The sequence below is a fragment of the Neltuma alba genome, unplaced genomic scaffold, assembly GCF_004799145.2.
Source record: "Neltuma alba isolate B1F8T4 unplaced genomic scaffold, ASM479914v2 tig00010194_pilon, whole genome shotgun sequence".
NCBI lineage: Eukaryota > Viridiplantae > Streptophyta > Magnoliopsida > Fabales > Fabaceae > Neltuma > Neltuma alba.
In genome coordinates this window covers 339,614-361,062 of record NW_021635132.1, presented here as the reverse complement: position 1 = coordinate 361,062, position 21,449 = coordinate 339,614, and the positions used below count along the sequence as shown (strand labels likewise).

General features: G+C 37.1%; 1 protein-coding gene across 6 annotated transcripts; it reads right to left on the bottom strand.

The window, feature by feature from the left end:
* Nucleotides 1–14,417: 14,417 nt before the first annotated feature.
* On the bottom strand, nucleotides 14,418–21,114 carry LOC114754819 (protein RDM16). 6 transcript variants are annotated; one of them, XM_028943654.1, is made up of 8 exons: nucleotides 20,212–21,114; nucleotides 19,262–19,546; nucleotides 18,675–19,124; nucleotides 18,395–18,589; nucleotides 18,119–18,279; nucleotides 15,636–16,563; nucleotides 15,280–15,418; nucleotides 14,418–14,713 (listed from the first exon to the last, which is right to left on the bottom strand). In XM_028943654.1, the coding sequence occupies exons 1-6, from the start codon at nucleotides 20,938–20,940 to the stop codon at nucleotides 15,702–15,704; spliced, it is 2,682 nt and encodes an 893-aa protein (XP_028799487.1). In that variant the 5' UTR covers nucleotides 20,941–21,114; the 3' UTR covers nucleotides 14,418–14,713; nucleotides 15,280–15,418; nucleotides 15,636–15,701. The 6 variants fall into 6 exon arrangements, with proteins under 6 accessions (XP_028799487.1, XP_028799488.1, XP_028799489.1 ...); XM_028943656.1 differs by having other exon boundaries at nucleotides 14,436–14,713; nucleotides 15,280–16,563; nucleotides 19,262–19,385; nucleotides 19,463–19,546; nucleotides 20,212–20,368; XM_028943655.1 differs by lacking the exon at nucleotides 15,280–15,418.
* Between the last annotated feature and the right edge of the window lie 335 nt (nucleotides 21,115–21,449).

The window sequence follows — 21,449 nt, the reverse complement described above, 5'->3', positions numbered from 1 at the left end:
TGAGATATTCACATTCAAATCTCAAATGATCAGATCAGTTTATGCAATTATCAGCTGCTTCAACGAGATTCTACGTCACAAGATTGAAGATATTCTTTTTCTCTACTATTACTTTTTGGGGAAAATGACATTTAATTACCCTCCCAAAACATTAACGACGGTTAAGAATCGCAAAATTTTGGAATATAAAAGAAAACGTTGTTCTTAGTTGGAATTAAAATTTTTGAGCATTCTGCTTCCGTAATTTCAATTCTTCCACATTTTTAATGCTTAATTTTTAAATTTTTTTTACTGATTTTCTTAGAAATTTTAAATAAACTATCACTTGTTATGCAATTTTCATTGGAAAAAGAATTTCATATCCACCAATGTTTTTGCACTGCTATACTCCTGGGCAAGCCTACTTTACTAGACTCATAGTAGAAGAGATTTCTCAAGTCTCGTTAAACATTGAAGATAAGGAATAGAGACTAATATTACAGTTGAGAAAACTTATTAAAAAAATATTTCACATGGATAATTGTTTATTATATGAGATTAGATAAATTCATGAAGATGAGATTGGGAAATACCACTTTTTCCTACTGTATTCCCAATCTTACATATATGAGTTTGTTTAATCTCATATAACAAACAATTTCTTATACTAAACACTCTTTTAATATATTGTCTCAATCTTAATCCCAGTCTACACCTCTCGTTTTTAATGTTTTGTATCAAATAAGAGCTAAGTTTCTAATAGGAACAATAAAAGAAGCATTGAAGCCAGCCAATTTACTGCTTCCTTAAACAATGTCATTTAGAAAAACGTGAGCGTCCTTCTCAAATTATTCTCCCATGTTTTTTGTTTTCACCGCCTTCCCCACTTTATTTGATAATTTTGTTAATTTTCTCTTTCCTCTTGTTTATAGTACTTTGTAGTGTACTGTTTTGTTCATTAATATTATTTTTCCTTATTATAAAAAATAGTCATATTTCGTATTTTTAGTGCCGAATCAAAAAATATAAAAAAGACGTGTTAAAAGCTAAAACGCATGGTTAATAGGTTTGGGTGTAAGATGTCGGTTTTGTGAGTAATTGGCGGAAAGCAGTGCTTATACCATGGCTAGTATGTATAGAAGAGTGAGTAAGTAAATTCATAAAATTGTCAGGAAAAATTTTCAAAATTTATATGCATGGGTTATATAAAAATATAATATCAGTTGTTTTTTTTTCGAATTTATAATATATTTTGATCCATGAATAATAACACCAAAAGTCAAAACCTTTGATAATATTGGGGGAAAATTAGATTACAATTTTATAAAATTAATATTAAATATAACTGGGAGAGACGATGCGTTGATTGTTACAAAGTAGAAAACTAAGATTAAACTTTTTTTTTGTGTGAGAGAGAGACCAATGGGAGCAGAGGGAAGGTAGGTAAAGCAAGAAAATGGGAGAACACACCGTTATACTGAGCAGCTTCTTTTTCTGTTTAATTCATGGATTGTTGAGAAGAGATTCAAATAATTCACATTCAATATTAAACAAAAAATTGAGATGTTGAAATTGCAAATGAATAACTAAAAAGGTTAAACCTTTCAAATTTGATCTAAAATGTTTAAATCTTGGTTTAAACAAAGAGACAAAGAGACACTGAATTATTCTAAGCTTAATTGGGCGGTCAACTAGTCGAGGCCATACTAATTTAAGGATCAGTGATCTAATCATGATTGAATTAGAGTCAAATCAATTATGATTAAAATAATCTATTTTAATTAAGATATGCAAAAACATTCATATATAACTCCCAAAAGAGTCATATTTAAGTGAAAAATACATTAATTCACAAGTAAATTGAACATTCATGTGTAAATCATACATAATGGAACAAAACAAAATTACTAAATTACATCTTGTTGAATCATACTGCTACTTTATCTTTTAAACTTGATGGACTATTAATTTTTTTCCCACTCATAATGATACTATTTCAAGACTCATCTAGTATAACTCAACTCGGGTTGGCCAATCACTCTAAAAAACTGGTGAATCAATCTTCTAATCAGTTGAGTTAAGAGTTTTGAATATGTAAATTGAATGGTACTTCCTCACCATGATATTTATTTTTCTTCCTATGTTCATTATGCTTGAACACAAAACTTCGTTTTTTTTTTGCCAAAAAAAAAAAACACATAACTTCGTTTAAAAGGTTGAGTTGGTTTCACAAAAATGAAATAATTTCTTTTTCTTTAGAGAGAGAGGGAGGTAGTTAATGCTGATGGGCTACTGCGGGGGGACACCGATTTGGAAAGCTAACTCTAAACCAAGCGACAAAGTCAAAGCACAACCAACGCATTTAAATTTTCCTTTTAATACAAAAGCATATCATTTCCATGTGCTTCTACGTACCTGTCCGTTTCGTTCTTAATTTCACTCTTTAATTTTTTTTAATATTTAAATATTTTTCAAACGTCTTTGTTTGGCCATCTTGTTAGCTGTCTCTATCTCCTGCCTGCCTATATCTATCATCACCTTCATTTCTGTCCATTTCCCTCTCCCTTTAACATATATATGTTTTGCTTCTATACGATTTTCAACTAACTATAGAAATTAATCTCTTGAGCATGAACGGTAGAGTCAATGGACTTGGCTTCTCACCTCTACCCTACTTTTACATTTATAATTATTGGGTTGTGAATTGTTGAGATCAAATTCTAACAGTTTAAATTTGTTTATATATTTTTTAAGTAAAATTACAATATATTTTTTTATAAAATGTTAATTATGGACCATTGAAATTTTAATCCAATAATGATAAGATATAGATGAGAGGAAGGATAGAAGAGAGAAGACAAGTCCAGATTTAGGGACCAATATTAAAAAAATACATATAGAACAAAGTTAACATAAATCTTGAACGTGAAAGTCAATTATGAGTAAGAGGTCGTCACCAGTTTGATTATGCTGCAAATTCAGGACATTAATGCCTAACCCTCTAACTCAGACAAATCCCTTCCAATTAAGTTCATTTTATAGATATCATGATTAAAAATTAAACTTTTAATTACTTGTTTAAGAAATAAAAGTATTTATTATTTACGCTAACTTAAATTGGTTGCTTATGTTAGTTTATTTTGTAGTTAATTTTCAAACCTTCCAGCTTAATTTATTACCTCGCGGCTTTGGTCACTTTGGCTTTGGCAAATCATGTCACTAGGTTTTGATTTGCTTTTCTTGACCAATCCAATTTATGTTTTCTTTCCCATTTTTTTATTGGCTAACTTTTTCTTCCATGTTAATTATATGAAGTCAAAAAAAGAAAAACGAGAGAAAAAAGATGGATACGGTGGAGAAAATGTTATCTGACGACTTTAATTAAAAATGACACTCAACCTCCATTCTAACAAACTTTAATTAACAAGATATTTTCAAAATAAATGAATCAATGTTAAATATAAAGGTCGGTCAATGGGCAGCCCCAAAACACGTGAAAAACTGTGCAATTTCTGTTAATATAGTGCATTCAAGTTATTCAGACCGACCCTCCACCGAATTCACAACTATTCACGTCAAAACCCTTAATTTTAAAGCCAATCAATATCAATTTCAAACACTTCATTAATTAATATTATCTGCAATCCATCTATAGATATTTGACAAAATTTTGTACCAGCTGCTTAGGCCCTGTTTGGTATGAAATATTGGTATTGAGAGGCAATAATTGATATTGAAATTGAGAAAATTTATTAAAAAAAATTTTAATATAAGGGATTATTTGTTTCTTGTGATTGGACAAACTCGTCCAATTCCACCACATAAATTTGCCTAATCTCGAGTAACAAGTAATTCTTTATATTAAACACTCTTCTAATTAGTCTTCTCAATCTTAATCACAATTTTTGCCTCTAGTTCTTAAGGCTTCATATGAAACAGGCTTTAGAGTCTAACATAATCCTCTTTCTTTGTTTGAGCTTTGGGCTGCTATTATGATAAAACATCATTGAAATTATTAATAATATAGAAAAATATTAAAAAAATGAAAGGACAAAACTTGGATCAAGTTGTTTAGATATATTAGGTCAAGTTCTTCAACATAACCATACTTATTACTCTTCCGGTCCTTAATATAGGACTTAATTATTGAGTTAGTTTTGGTCCTAAATATAAGACCCATTTTTCATATTTATCAATTTTCTCTAAATTACCCTTATAGATACTCCCTCAACCATAATCAACTATAAGAGGGAGAGGAAGTATTAAGAAAGATGATTATGGTGTTTTAGGAAAAACATGTCACATTTCTTATAATTAACTAACTTATCTAACTTCTTTAATCTAATCAAATTAGTTAAATGGGTCCTATATTAAGGACCGGAGGAGTATTTTGCTATTATTAAATGTTAAAATTCATATATGTACTACATTCACCCATCAACACTTGTAAATTTTTGTATAAGATCTTATAATATAAATTATGTAAATTTTCATATAAACACTTGTTATTTTGTTATTGGTAATAATTAAAATATAAAATATATATGTACATTTGTAAATTCACATATAAACTTGACTTAATATATGTGCGTGTGTGTGTGTAAGTAACTTATATTCGTAAAATAAACTTGACTTAATAGACAACAAAACCCCGTACATTTATTTTGTAAATTCGCAATATATATATATATATATATATGTAAGTAACTTAATCTAAGTTTATTCGTAAAATAAACTTGACTTAATAGACAGCAAAACCCCGTGCCTTATATTGACTCCACATATTAAAAAGTGACGATAGTGACAACCATTCATTGAGTCATAACATACTCAAGTCATACCATTATGAACAAAAAATGTTAAATGATCACTGTCAATATTTTTTCATTCATAATTTTATTTAAAAAGGAGTAATCTTGATATCATTTATGATAAATAAAAAACTTATTTAAAAGAAATTAAGCAAATTAGAAGTTTAGTAGATGATGCTCCAGATTTTGATGAATTATGATCTAAATATTCATTAATGGACTTATTATTGCATTTAGGCTAGTCCAAAGTGAAGCCCAAGTCTAGAAGGGCAGAATTGAAAAGAAAAAGTGATCAGAGCACCTGCGCCCCAGCAAAGAAGGCTTTGCCTGGCGAAGCGTAAATTTCAGCAAAACACTAGGTTTTAACTTTTATGGCTAAAGCAAAGGCTTCATTCGATCTTCGACTCGATTACGGAGAGAACAAAACGACTTGGAACAGCATTCTGAGAGCTATATGGGCTAAGGCTTGGGATTTTGATGGTTTTGGAGCTCGGGATTGAAGGATTAAACAGATTTAATCCTCTTTCTTAGTTTTTTCTGTCCTTTTTTTTTTTGCCCCCTTTTACTCTCATTTTCTCATATGGACATGGAAGTTGCATATATTTCTTGCTTTTTTTTTTTTTTTAACTACGAGTAGCGAAACCTTGTGTCCTAGGTTTACTTGAGCCGTAGTGTAGATTGAAACTCATTTTATGACCTTCTTCCTAGTGTTAATAGTGATTATATGTTGGTTTTACTTTGAGGCTAATGCTTCTACCACTTAGATTTGTTCAATTAATTGATGTTTGAGAAAGCTTTTTTTATTGTAGAATTTAGGTAAAATCTGTTGGAAATTGTGCCCTAGGGGCCAATCATTATGTTTTGAACATTGTTAATTTATGAATTTATTAATTACGTTATCATATTATTTGCATGTTTACTGTGATGACTATCCTTGGATAACTCATGGTTTATCCTAAATGTCCCTGGTCGGTCATCTATGTGGGAGCAGAGATGAAATAAGACCAATATGACTTTAAAGATATATAGAGATATAAATTAAAGTCATAGGCACATGTAAGAGTATAAGGTGTTGGACCGACCCGCTATGAGAGAGCTGCATGGGTTAAGTCATAAGCTTCTCTCATATACAAACCATGTCACTGTGCCCTTTGACCTGAGATCATCATGGATTCCTACATGAGAAACGCTTAGCTTTGACCTAGTCAAAAGTCACTTTTGACCGAGTGATCATAAAGACTATGTTCAGGCTTAGTGGTTTTTCATGCGGAGGAATGTGAATGGTCAAGATGGAATTTGTCCCTCACATTCGTAGAGAGATATTACTGGGCCCCTCGATGAGTGAGTCTGAGAAATGTATGGCCATACTATAATGGAAAGGTAGTTCCGTTTCTATACTCAGACTACTCAGGGATCGAGAAAGTAACGGTCATGAATAGGAGGATGACGTTCTCCATGCCTCATCCATGACCAAAATGTCGTGTGACAAAAGGGACGCGATATGGTTGTATGAAAGGTTACATCGTTCAACGATCCTCATATGATTTGGGTAGTCGTAATGTCTTGCTAGAGACCGCTTACGACTTGTGAGTCATTATAGTTAATGGCCCACTGCCAACTTCATATGGGCCTACAGGGTCGCACACAAAATAGCCCAACGCGAGTTATGATGTCCAGATTCATTGAATCTAAGATATGTCCAGATTCAATGAATAATATAGGGTGGACATGTGTATATATATATTCGTATATATATATATTATATAAATATAAGAGATATTAATTGTTAGATTTAATTTATAAGGATAAATTAGATCTATGTAAATTAATTCCGTCATATCTTTATTTTTGAATTAAATAAATAGGTGAATTAAATCTGTGAGACGGATTTAATAAACCATATTTATTTAATTATTCTCTTATCTGATTAGGCAATATTTGATATTGTATTAATTTCAGAATTAATTTAGGATTAATTTCGAAATTAAAAATCATTCATTAAACCTATAGCATCCTATATATTTGATATGAGGAGCTAGGGTTTTAAGGGGGAGAGCGAAAACACTAAGCAGATAAGGGATGGCCAAAAGTGAGAAGAGAGGACGGATTTTTTGAAAACCCTAAACGGACATAGACGCTAGCACGTCGTTCGAGATTGAGGGCTACTCGTGTGGATACCGGTAGAGGAAGCCGACCGGAGTTGTCGACTTCGAACGACAAAGGAGGCGAGCAGAGGCATCCTGAACGGCGGAATCACCGAGCCACCAGGAAATCGAACACCGAAGGTAATACTTCTTACTACCTAACTTAAACGCGATCGGTAGATCGGGCAAGGGTTGAAAGTTTTTAATTTGAAGTTGATTTCCGCTGCGCGTCGTCTTTCAATTCCCTTCAGTGGCATCAGAGCCATGCCGTTTTGTGTTTAAGTTAGGTTCGGTTGTTTGATACATGTGATGTATGCTGAATTTCTTAGTCGATCATGTGCGCTATGTCTGACTAGTTGTTTCTGTAATTCGAATTGAATGTGCATAGTTGTATAATCTGTAATTCAAATTGAACGTGCCTATTGTATAATAATTGTGCGAAGATAACCGTTATGAACATAGAAGATAATCGTTGTGAACGTAGGAGATTATGTATGACATATAGGGAATCCGAATTGAAACTGAATTCGTTCGTTACATGTATGTGCGATTATGCGTAAGGCGGTCATGTATGTGATACATGTGTGTGCGATTAATTGATATTGATCAATTGAGATTGACGGGGATCTAAGAAAACCGAATTGGAATTAGCGGGACCGCCGTGGCTGTCTAATCGTAGCGCGACTTAATCGTAACCTATACTGCCTTTCTTGATGTATGAATGTTTTAGTTTTATAACATGATTGCCCTTCACATAATATGAATATTGATTCTTGACTGTTTGGGTATGGTGAACAATATGGCTCTAGATTACAAGTGTTGTAATTTTTCTAAATACGGCCTGCGTGTCGTGCCTTCCTCTAATTTCTCTCCATGTACATTCTCCTCTCATCTCACTCCCCTCAATGTTAAAAATGAGGTTTCTTTATGTAATTTTCCTTTTCTTATTAGAGAGCTCCTCTCATTGGCTTGAGGGGACTTAGGGTAGGTGAGCCATATTGAGTCACGTTTAAAATCATGCATCTTATGATTATGTTACTTTATGTATGTTTTATATGCATATTACTTGTATGAGATACAACCGCGATACATGCATTCTAGTAAGCCAGATAGTTAATTAAGCCCTCTAAATGAAATCTTAAGTCATAATGCCGTCAATTAATGAACACTTGTCAAAACCTCGATCACTCAATTGTAGGCTCCACCAAAGTGGGTGCATTTAAGTTATCTTGGGGAGATAAGCAAGAGTAATGGTGCTACTCACATATGTTTGTTATTGTTTGACTTAATTGAGACTAACAAAACGGTTTTGGGTCTCAAGGCATTAGATGGGATTAAGACATGCCGGATCATATGATGATAGAATCCCATAAACATCTAAGAGTTACATTTGATGTAATTGGTAAAGGTGTTACCTACCTAAATAACTTAATTTTAAGCGTCCTGCCAAAGCGGACTTAAGTTTAAGCCAAATATGGATCTTAGCCCACTAATTAATGCATTGAGGGTTGTATATTTAGTGGGAGATTGCTAATACAATTGCATATTTTTTAATTGTAGAATCATGACGACTAGTAATACTGCTACATTATCGTTGCGATCTGTCCTTGAGAAGGACAAACTCAATGGGACAAACTTTCTTGACTGGTTTAGGAACTTGAAATTGTTCTCAAGCATGAAAGAAAGGCACATGTCCTAGATCAACCCATTCCTGAAGAGCCAGCAGCCAACGCTCCTAGAGCTCAGAGAGATGCTTACGCAAAGCATAAGGAAGACTCTGTCGATGTGGGATGCTTGATGCTTGCCACCATGGTTCCAGAGCTCCAAAGAGATCTGGAACACATGGAGGCTTATGAGATGATTGTCCATCTCAAGGAAATGTTCCAACAACAGGCAAGGCAAGAGAGGTATGAGACCACTAAGGCCTTACATTCCTGCAAGATGGCTGAAGGTGCATCAATCAGTGCTCATGTCTTAAAGATGAAAGGGTACATTGATCACCTTGAAAGGCTTGGATTTCCCATGAGCCAGGAGTTAGCTACAGATTTGATCTTGAACTCACTCCCCGAAAGTTATGACCAGTTTGTCATGAACTACAACATGAACAACATGGAGAAATCTATTTCTGAACTGCATGGGATGCTTAAAACTGCTGAGCCGAGTCTTAAGAAGAAGCCCAGTTCTGTTTTGATGGTTCAGAAAGGAAAGGATATGAAGAAGAAAGGCAAAGGCAAGGGCAAAGGGAAAGGTCATGGCTCATCCGGTAAGACCAGAGAGTCAGGCAATCCTCAAACCAAGCCTGCACCAAAGAAGGCAAAGCCTCCAAAGGAAGGAGTCTGCTTCTTCTGCAATGAACCTGGTCATTGGAAGAGGAATTGCAAGCTCTACCTCGAAGATCTGAAAAAGAACAAGAAGGATAGCGGGGCTATCACTTCAGGTATTTATGTTATAGACATTCATCTTTCTACTTCCACTACATGGGTATTAGATACTGCATGTGGTTCTCATATTTGTACGAATGTGCAGGGTCTAAAGGACAGTAGGAAGCTGAAGAAGGGCGAAGTTGACCTACGAGTTGGAAACAGAGCAAGGGTTGCTGCTTTAGCTGTAGGCGCTTATGAATTAGTTCTGCCCACTGGGCTTTTGTTAGTTTTGAACAATTGCTATTATGTTCCTGCTTTGAGTAGTAACATTGTTTCTCTTTCTTATTTGGATAAGGAAGGTTATACTTCCATTGCTGGGAATGGTAGATGTTCTATTTATCGTAATGATGTTTTCTATGCTCATGGTGATTTGCATGGTGATCATTATATATTGAATTTAGAACAACTCAATCATGGAAATATCTATAACATAACTGCCAAAAGGGTCAAACCAAACGATTTGAATCCGACATACCTCTGGCACTGTCGTCTGGGCCACATAAATGAGAAACGCATTTCTAAACTCCATCAAGATGGATTTCTCAACTCATTTGATTTTGAATCATATGATACTTGCGAGTCTTGCTTGTTAGGAAAGATGACTAAGTCACCTTTCACTGGGCACAGTGAGAGGGCCACAGATTTGTTGGGCCTCATACATACAGATGTGTGTGGACCGATGAATACAAATGCCAGAGGAGGTTATTCGTACTTCATCACATTTATAGATGATTTTAGCAGATATGGGTACATCTATCTGATGAAACATAAATCCGAGTCTTTTGAAATGTTCAAGATATTTCAAAATGAAGTACAAAACCAGCTTGGCAAAACAATTAAAGCCCTTCGATCTGATCGGGGTGGTGAATATTTGAGCCAAGAGTTCATTGATCATCTTAGGAGTTGTGGGATAGTCTCACAATTGACTCCTCCAGGAACACCACAATGGAATGGCGTTTCTGAACGGAGGAATCGAACACTATTAGATATGGTTCGATCCATGATGAGTCGAACAGATCTTCCACCGTCCTTTTGGGGCCATGCCCTAGAGACAGCTGCGTTCACACTGAATCGTGTTCCATCTAAGGCAGTTGAAAAGACTCCCTATGAGATATGGACTGGGAGAAAACCTAGTTTGTCTTTTCTCAAGATTTGGGGATGTGAGGTCTATGTTAAGCAACAAGCCTCAGATAAATTAGCGCCCAAATCCTCAAAGTGCCTTTTTGTGGGATATCCTAAGGAAACCAAGGGATACTATGTCTACAACCCCACCGATAACAAAGTGTTTGTTGTCAGAAATGGTATCTTTCTCGAACGAGAGTTTATCTCTAAAAGAACCAGTGGGAGCAAGGTACAGCTCGAAGAAGTTCGAGAGCCACAAGACACCACAGACCTACAGGTGGAAATCGGAGATAACTCACAACAAGTTGTTGAGACTCCTCAAGTCACGCAAGGTCCACGGAGATCTAATAGGGCACGGTTTCAGCCTCAGAGATATGGATTTCTGATTTCTGACAATCGTGATGTGTTGCTCATTGAGCATAATGAGCCGACTACCTATCAAGAGGCTATAGTGGGACCAAACTCTGAAAAATGGCTTAATGCCATGAAGTCTGAGATGCAATCCATGTACGACAATCAGGTTTGGACCTTAGTCGATCCGCCTGAAGGTGTAAAAACCGTCGGGTGCAAGTGGGTTTTTAAGGAGAAAACCGACATGGATGGCAATGTAAATGTCTACAAGGCACGGCTGGTTGCAAAAGGATTTAATCAAACTCATGGTGTGGACTATGATGAGACTTTTTCCCCAGTTGCAATGGCCAAGTCAATCAGAATCCTCCTTGCCATTGCAGCATATTATGACTATGAAATATGGCAGATGGACGTCAAGACAGCATTCCTTAATGGAAAGCTACTTGAGGATGTGTACATGACACAACCTGAAGGGTTTGTGCGTTCTGAGGACTCTGGTAAGGTGTGCAAACTTCAAAGGTCCATTTATGGATTGAAGCAAGCATCTCGGAGTTGGAATCATCGTTTTGATGAAGTAGTCAAAGGGTTTGGATTTCTTCAAAATGCTGATGAACCTTGTGTGTACAAGAAGGTTAGTGGGAGCACAGTTGTGTTTTTGGTACTCTATGTCGATGACATCCTACTTATTGGGAATGACATTCCTACCTTGCAGATTGTCAAGTCTTGGTTAGGAAAGTCTTTCTCAATGAAAGACTTGGGTGAAGCCACCTACATCCTAGGAATTAGGATCTATAGAGATAGATCTAAAAGACTTCTAGGACTAAGTCAGAGCACATACATAGACAAAATACTGCATAGGTTCAGTATGCAGGAATCAAAGAGGGGTTTCATACCCATGTCTCATGGTATTCACCTCAGCAAGGATTTGTGTCCTAGTACACCTGATCAGCGAGGTCGCATGAGTAAGGTTCCATATGCCTCGGCCATAGGATCTATCATGTACGCCATGTTATGTACTCGACCGGATGTCTCGTTTGCCTTAAGTATGACTAGCAGATATCAATAGGACCCTGGTGAGGGCAATTGGACTGTTGTCAAGAATATCCTTAAGTACTTAAGAAGGACTAAGGACTTATTCTTGGTCTATGGTGGATTGGATGATGAGCTCTGTGTAACTGGTTACACAGATGCAAGTTTCCAAACTGATCAGGACGACAGTAAATCGCAATCAGGATATATATTCCTCCTGAATAATGGAGCAATAAGCTGGAAGAGCTCTAAGCAGGGCACTATAGCGGATTCTGCAACGGAAGCTGAGTATATAGCAGCATCTGATGCAGCTAAAGAAGCCGTTTGGATAAGGAAGTTCATTACTAAACTTGGGGTGATACCTGCCATCTCAGATTCAATAACTTTGTTTGTGACAACAGCGGTGCTATTGCACAGGCCAAAGAGCCTAGGTCACATCAAAGGACCAAGCATATACTCAGGCGATTTCATCTCATCAGAGAAATCAACGATAAAGGTGATATAAAAATATGCAAAGTAGCAGGAGAAGACAATGTTGCTGATCCTCTAACAAAGCCGCTTGTGCAAGCAAAGCATGAACGTCATGTTAGGTCAATGGGAATTAGACAAATTAATGATTGTACCTAGTGCAAGTGGGAGGATGTTGGAAATTGTGCCCTAGGGGCTAATCATTATGTTTTGAACATTGTTAATTTATGAATTTATTAATTACGTTATCATATTATTTGCATGTTTACTGTGATGACTATCCTTGGATAACTCATGGTTTATCCTAAATGTCCCTGGTCGGTCATCTATGTGGGAGCAGAGATGAAATAAGACCAATATGACTTTAAAGATATATAGAGATATAAATTAAAGTCATAGGCACATGTAAGAGTATAAGGTGTTGGACCGACCCGCTATGAGAGAGCTGCATGGGTTAAGTCATAAGCTTCTCTCATATACAAACCATGTCACTGTGCCCTTTGACCTGAGATCATCATGGATTCCTACATGAGAAACGCTTAGCTTTGACCTAGTCAAAAGTCACTTTTGACCGAGTGATCATAAAGACTATGTTCAGGCTTAGTGGTTTTTCATGCGGAGGAATGTGAATGGTCAAGATGGAATTTGTCCCTCACATTCGTAGAGAGATATTACTGGGCCCCTCGATGAGTGAGTCTGAGAAATGTATGGCCATACTATAATGGAAAGGTAGTTCCGTTTCTATACTCAGACTACTCAGGGATCGAGAAAGTAACGGTCATGAATAGGAGGATGACGTTCTCCATGCCTCATCCATGACCAAAATGTCGTGTGACAAAAGGGACGCGATATGGTTGTATGAAAGGTTACATCGTTCAACGATCCTCATATGATTTGGGTAGTCGTAATGTCTTGCTAGAGACCGCTTACGACTTGTGAGTCATTATAGTTAATGGCCCACTGCCAACTTCATATGGGCCTACAGGGTCGCACACAAAATAGCCCAACGCGAGTTATGATGTCCAGATTCATTGAATCTAAGATATGTCCAGATTCAATGAATAATATAGGGTGGACATGTGTATATATATATTCGTATATATATATTATATAAATATAAGAGATATTAATTGTTAGATTTAATTTATAAGGATAAATTAGATCTATGTAAATTAATTCCGTCATATCTTTATTTTTGAATTAAATAAATAGGTGAATTAAATCTGTGAGACGGATTTAATATAAACCATATTTATTTAATTATTCTCTTATCTGATTAGGCAATATTTATATTGTATTAATTTCGGAATTAATTTAGGATTAATTTCGAAATTAAAAATCATTCATTAAACCTATAGCATCCTATATATTTGATATGAGGAGCTAGGGTTTTAAGGGGGAGAGCGAAAGCACTAAGCAGATAAGGGACGGCCAAAAGTGAGAAGAGAGGACGGATTTTTTGAAAACCCTAGACGGACATAGACGCTAGCACGTCGTTCGAGATTGAGGGCTACTCATGTGGATACCGGTAGAGGAAGCCGACCGGAGTTGTCGACTTCGAACGACAAAGGAGGCGAGCAGAGGCATCCTGAACGGCGGAATCACCGAGCCACCTGGAAATCGAACACCGAAGGTAATGCTTCTTACTACCTAACTTAAACGCGATCGGTAGATCCGGGCAAGAGGTTGAAAGTTTTTAATTTTAAGCGCGCAGTCTTTCAATTCCCTTCAAAATCATGCTATCAACAGAATCATGAGGATGAACAATAACATGAAGTTTTGTGAGCTATGTTCTAAAACATGAAACTTTCTTAACTCGGCTGTCAAATGATGCTGTAAAACGCCTCCTTTTCCGTAGACTTGTACATTTTTTTTGGGGGGGGGGGGTTTACAACGAGTGTTTGTTGACTTTACAAGAGAAATTTACTTGACAAAATCCTTTATGCACATTGATGTCAATGGTAAATACTATATAAAATTGATTATTTATTCGTTGTTAAAAATATTTAATTCAAGTTATGAAAAAAAAAAATCTCAATAACATCAATTTGAGATATGAAGATTAAGGTGAAGGTTAACAAAGTTACAAATTTGAGACGGACCAATAGAAAAGGTCTCCACAAGATTTAGATGGCTTCTCAGTAAGCCATCGTACTTGTCAGTAGTAAAAAAGTAGGTCTAATTTCTGAAATTACACGTAGCATACGATACCCACATTTTTTTGGTGACATACGATACCTACATTTAGTTTCTCACAAAACGTAGCCAACCGTCACACTGATGAGAACTCTAATTTTATTTTCTAATGTCGAAATTGTGCTTGCAAGACGTTTCCCTTCCACATCTTCGTCATCATCACAAGTTCGTTCTATCGCACGCCAACACCCTGGGGCAAAAGAAGGGTCGAAAAAGTAAAGGCAAGGAGGGGAAAAAGAAGTAGGAAAAAAAAAAAAAGAGTTCTTGAAGTCACAATTACAAATCAGCCCTTAGGAAAAAGCTAGAATCCAAACGAAATTGTAAGAACTGCATTAGAAATTAAATGACAGAAATCGCCTTCACTTGCTGCTCCTCCATTCGCCTACTGTTTATTTAATATCGCAAAAAGTAACTCATTCCCCAGGCCTTGCGAAACAGTAACTTTAAAATGCATAACATGTCATCTTGTAAGAAGATCCATATTGTCAATGGACTTATAGCCTAGTAATATATAAAAACTTCCCCCGAAGTTTAAGTCAGCGGATTCAACCTCGACAGTATCCGCCCTTCTAATTGGAAAAAAAGAAGAAAGAAAGCAACAATAACAATAACAACAATAATAATAAAGATTCACACTTAAAATGCTGAGCCCTACGAGAGCGTAACATTCTGCAACTAGATTCCACCATATGAAAAGCTAAGTAGTTGCTTTATTCATGACTCAGAGAGACAACTTGCGAAAAGCTAAAATTTTACCACATATGGATTTATTGGCATCGCCGCCTTGGTTATGTAGAGCATACAAGAGACAGCTAAAAAGGAAATTAGCAGCATATTTCCTGAAGAGCAACCGATATAGAAACTTTACAAATTGGGGAACATGTGGGTGCAAGTCCTGAATGAGAGGAAAATGTAGTGAGCGTGACATCACGCACGATCAATTAATCCTCAAAGACTTTGAATGGACATTATCACAATCACTGAACAAACAATTACATCTACCAAATCTAATCATTGAGCTTCAGAAACAAGGAAGCATTAGCAACTATCTTATTCTTGATGGTTTTATCATATAATATTGCAAACTGCAAACTGTAGAACTCATCACTCACCACTAATGAGTCAAGGCAGCTAGAAGACAAGATGCTTGTACAGCTTTCAAAATTATACACCATCTTCTATTGCTCTACATAGTTCACTGAAAGGTCCCAGTAGTGACCAACACCGGCATCAGCAAAAATTTTACGGGCAGCTGCTTCAGTCATGCATTCGTGGACAAAAAACCTATTGAAACTTGGTTTGGCAACACTCCCTTGCCACACTAAAACACATTTATTGACAGGTTTCTCATCATCCGATTCTTCATGTTCTTCTTCCTCTTTTGAAAACTCACTCCAATTAATGCGACGAAGCATGAGTTTCCCATACCTCTTAATTGACTTGCTCCCACCTTCAACCACTACAACACTAATACCATCAGATATTACTGCACACCCAGTCAAACGGTTCTCTTGAGCATTGACATCAACTCTGAAGCGAGCCTTCGGATGTGAAAGGTCGTTGATCTTGTAAACTGAAACAAGTGTCTCCACAGTGTTAGGGTCATCAAAAAGCTTCTTCTCCTTCTTTTCCCTGCGCTCAGCAGGAGTAAGCTTGCGAGCAACATTCCTGTCTATGTGAGCCTGCTCACGCTCAGCAGCAGCACTACGTATTTCCTTTTCCAGCCTGGTAGGATCCTGAGTTGCCTCAGAGCCAAGAACTTTCATTAAATTGCTGATCTTTACTTTTGGTTTGGGGGGTTCTATGACACCCTGTCTAATCATCTCTTGCCGCTCTTTCTCCTTAGCCAAACGCCTCTGTGTACGGAGTTTCTTTTGCTCTTTCTTCGTTAGCTTTAGAGGTTGAGGTGGGGGCGGAGCAGGCTCAGCAGGTGGTTCAATTGGACGAGGATGCTCAACATAAATAGTAATTTTTTCCATCTTTATTATGGTTCCATCAGCAATGTCATCATAAGTTCCATAACGCAAAAGATGCGCGTCCCTGATCAACACAGAAAAGAGAAATGAATCTTACTACATATTTACTTCCTCTCCGGATCAGCAGAAAAGACAATGCTCCCCAGGCAATAGTCACTGGTGTCATTGCTAAAGATCAAATTAAACATGCAAGCCTTCACAATCGTTCATAGTTTTGTTTCAGCAATAAGCTTTGAATCTACCGTCATTTGGCTTTTCAAAACTATTAAGGCACTCTCCTTAATGCCTATGATGCTTAAAAAATGATATTTATCTCGAGGTGCTGCCCTCAATCGAGTGCCATAAGGCAGGCTCTTTTGGCGCTTTTTCCAAGTTCAAGGTACAGGGATGAACCTTAAAGCCTTCTATAACCATAAGCAAAAAAACCTTATGAGTCCAATCCGATAAAACAAAAATAGTAATAAGACAAAACATGAAACTATAAAACCCAACCTTAGAAGCCCAACCCAAACCTAGCCTTAGAGTTAAAGTTTGTTTTTAAAAGATTATTATGTGTTTTTGTTCAAATTCATGTCAAATTATTTTTCAAATGTTACGTGTCTACTTTTCAGAACATAGCATATTGTTCCTTGCTTTAGCAGTTAGCACCATGTATTAATTGGACACGCAATTCCTCAGTGCCTCTAGCCTAAGGCATTTTAGGTTCTAGACCCGTAAGGAAACATTTCACTTTTAACTATCTTGCTGTAATGCCCAGTTCACTTCTGAACCTAATTTTGAAAATGTCTTCACTAAAACTATACTGAAAGTTGAAACCATTTTCTTTCTCTGTTTTTTTTGGTCAATATATTGAAACCATTTTCAATAAAACAAGGTATGAGAAAAACAAACATGGTGGTAGAAGATAGAGCTTGCCTATTGCATGGGTTTCAGGTTTCCACAAGACTGAAAGGAGGCTGAGGGCTAGACATAAATACCATTGATGCAGTAGAGGCCATGCATCCCATTAAGAAACAATGAAAATATAACCCCCCCCCCCAAAAAAAAAAAAAACATCCATAAAAACTTAAATTCACAAGAGTAACATTAAAAGAAATTAATACGTGCAGGTAACAGAATATAAGACCTATTGGAAAGATGTGTCACAAAAGCGGAAGGATAGTAGCTATTAAGTTGGCTATATGTGAATACGGTGGAGAAATATTGACATAAAGGTTGCGAACCATGTGTGGGCATTTATAGTAATTTAACAGGGGGCCTGGTTATTGCAAATGGTATGAGAAATGTGGTGAGTGTATCGGGAGAGTTCCTGTGCCTCTCGAATGCATAGGGTAGTGCATGTTTTCTCTATTTAGGTTTACCTCCATTAGACCTACGCTCTGTGGAGGAGTATTTTCGATTGATAAATACAATCCCAGGTTCCATGTTTCCATCAAATTGTAACACACAATGATAACTAGGAATAGGAAGTTTTCAGGAAGGGTTATAATAACAACCTAGACATGCACTTAATCTTTCTTGATTACTCAAATTTCTGTACTACATACCATTGTCGCAACCCCTAGGCTTTCTCAGGGAGGAATATTTGAAAAACAGATAGTTCGTGTCCATCAACTTACCACCACTCAATTTCTGGAATTTGCTCCTTGGGTTTTTCTTTGATTACTACTCTTTCTGTTATTTCAATCAAGTTTGGATTTATATCAGGTGCTGCCTTAGCTTTAGCCAATTGTGCTTGCTTTGCTTTGTGTTCTTTAGCTTGAGCTTCTCCAAATTTACTCTGCAAGAGTCACATTAACAGGATCTCACTAATATGTCAATTTAAAAAAAAAAAAAAAAAGAAGGGAAAATCCCAATAGATAAAAGCGGGGAACAAAATAGGACAGAAGAGGGACCTTCAATTTTATTGTTTCAGCCTCTTTTGACCATTTTCCTTCCTCTACAAATTGGAAACTCATCCTCTTGGGCCTTAGGAGTTTTGTTTTGTTGATGCCCATTCTTTCATCAAAATGGGGATTAGACTCGGGATCGACATCCAACACAGGTTTAAATATTTGGAATAAGTCTTTCTTCTGTTTGTTAATGTTGACCTGAAAAGTTCAAAATCATTCTAGCATTAACATATGAATCCAACCAGAAAGCGCCAACTACTCAAATATTGAAAAAACCACACACCTTTAACGTGCTAAGGTTACTTGGCTTAATCACATTAACAACATTTCCATGTTCATCTATTTCCCTGCCCTGAGCATCAAGACGAAGAACAGGGGCCTTGGTGGGTTTCTGTGGGACAGTAATATCTGTTACCGTCTGCCCAGGAAACATGTTTATGAGAGGAGCAAATTGTGGATCCTGGCGAAAACCCATCCTGGCAGCAAGCTCCTGGGCTCGTCTGACAGCCTCATAGTTAGGTAGAGTACCAATACCAGCAGGAGCAGCAGACGTAGCAGTAGGCGGCTGTGCAGCAGCTGCAGCTGCAGGAAAATTAGAAATATTTGCAACAGACCCTGCAGAAGCCGTTGTGGCAGTCATAGCTGCCACTCCAGCACTAACAGAAGGCATCTTAGATTCATCCTGTAAACCTAATTGTGTGCTTCCTTCCATCTTGGTAGAACTCTTGTTCAACTACACAATCAAAAGCATACTAATTGATGCATTCAGATGGATATGTAAAACTAATTCCCAAAGGCTATGATAGTGTCCAGAAATAAGTAAAGGCAGACACTAACGAGCAAAAAGATTTTAGATAATCGCCACATTACCTGAGGAATTTTCTTTAGCTTCTCTGACAACTCCTTCTGCATTTGCAGAGCTTTCTTAGCTTTCGCTAAGGCATCAAGAGAGATGTTTCCACTCTTTCCAGTAGTTGAAGATGACCCATCTGTACTAGATTTTCCAGTAACCTCATGAGATCCGGTAATACTAACGCCCTTATTTTCATTTGTGGTAGAAATCATAGATACCTTGATAGAAGGGGAAGGACTAGAAACCATAGATGCTTCAGGCACACTCCTTGAAGTGCTAATATGAGATCCCAGGGCAAAACCCTGAAAAATGAAATAAGATTCAGTAGATGATGGATATTTCAAAAGGAATAAAAGAGAAAAACAAAACTACAATTGTGAGAAAAGAGCAAAACTGGCATTCAAATAATTGTATTTCAAGTTTCATCCAAACAGAAATTCTTGCAATTATGAATGGGTAAAAGAACATGTCTGCGAAACTGACAGTCAACCTAAGAATCAAGGAGCAAATAAAAAACAAGTTTCTTATTCAACACAAGAAATTGAACAGTAACCAATTCCAAAAACTTCGTCAAATAATTAAACGTGCCATCTATAATCTATAATGACATTAATATATATAACTTCGTATCACGTTGGTAAAGTATTGACATAGTAAAGCAAATAAAAAGATGCAGCGATTTGACAAGCATTAAACATTTTTCCAGTCATTATGCTGTAGAAATATAAATATAAATAAAGCTACATATTCTAATCTTAAGTCTCAAATTTCAAATCTAGCACACAAAGGCATTATGGCATTATGCAGATGGAGTTGGGCGACAACACACAAGCCTACACACAACCATCCAAGTGCAGACAACACTGTGCAACTAAAAATTTTTGGGATTTCAAAAGATGGCGAGAGCAGGGAATTGGGAAACAAACATTATCAACCTATCGTTGAAGGATTGGGGGGAAAAACTCACATTTCCAACTAAAGCATTCCCATGGGCAGAACCCTGGGCATTGTCGAACTTCTGATCGTCGGGTTCTTCCTTCACTCTCATCTCATTAACCTTCACTTGTTTCCCATTTTCATTGTCTTCCAAATTCTCTTCCTTCTTCACTTTATCCCCATACTTAACCTTCACTTGCTTTCCATCTTCATTGTCTTCCAAGTCCTCTTCCCTCTTCACTTTATCACCAAACCTCCTCCTCTCCCTCCTTCCTTCTCTGGCCCCACCATTCAACTCCTTGCCCTCCTCAAACTTGTCCTCGAATCTCCTCCTTTCCTTCCTCTCCAGAAACCCTAGTTCTCTTTTCCTCCCTATCATCCTTATCCTTATCTTCATTGTGTTCCCTCTCTTTCCTCTTGTGCGAATACGATGAGTGCCTTCTCTCCACCGACTCTTCCCGCTCACTACTAAACTCATGGTCTGAATCCCTCTCCTCGTATGATTCCTCACGCTTCGTCGCCCGATGCTTCGGCCTCTCTCTGCTTCCCTCTCTCTCACTCCTAGGCTCGCGAGACCACTCACGCTTCCCATCTCTATCGTAAACCCCATCCCTGCTCCCTTCTCGCTCATCCCTCGAATCATACGACAGCTCGGGTGATCTTTCACGCCTGGATTTGTGCGAGTGTTCGCGCTTGGAATCCCTGTCGGACCGATGATGGTGATGGCGATCGGAATCACGATGGCGCCTATCATCGTCATCGCAGCTCCGGTGCTTGTGGTCTCGATCGCGATCACGTTCGCGTTCTCTGTGGCGGTCTCTGTGATCTCTATCTTCTCGGGTTCTCCTGCTGGATCTGTCCTTCTCTACGTGTGCGTCCATTCTAGGGTTTCGGAGATCCTCTTCCCCTCACTCGCTCTGCACTACGAGCCGTTAGGACGTGATAATATGGATGTCCATTTCCCAGTGCAGGCCAATTAGGGTCGAATTTAGCGTCGTAACTTTTTCTCATATTGTTATTGTTATATATTTTTATTTTATGCCTCTGTCTGTTGTAGCGAATGAAGAGCTCTTTCTTTTCAGGAGGTGTTTAGATACCTTAAAAAGTATTTTTCAAAAGTATTTTTCTGTAAATCGAGATAAACACCTCCATATATTTATCTCGTAGACCGTAAAATCACTTCTAAAACATGGTTTAGTTTCCATCCAAACACCCCCTAATTTTAAAATTCACATGTTCTTGTATTTTTACGGAAAAAATTGGTTAAAA

Bases quoted from the DNA above. Each gene is read 5' to 3' on its own strand.
- LOC114754819 (XM_028943654.1), bottom strand. From the start codon at position 20,940: ATGACGATGATAGGCGCCATCGTGATTCCGATCGCCATCACCATCATC. The intron at 19,547-20,211 runs GTGAGTTTTTCC...TTCATTTTTCAG, and splicing joins GGAATGCTTTAGTTGGAAAT to GGTTTTGCCCTGGGATCTCA. The intron at 19,125-19,261 runs GTAATGTGGCGA...TTGATTGTGTAG, and splicing joins AGCTAAAGAAAATTCCTCAG to TTGAACAAGAGTTCTACCAA.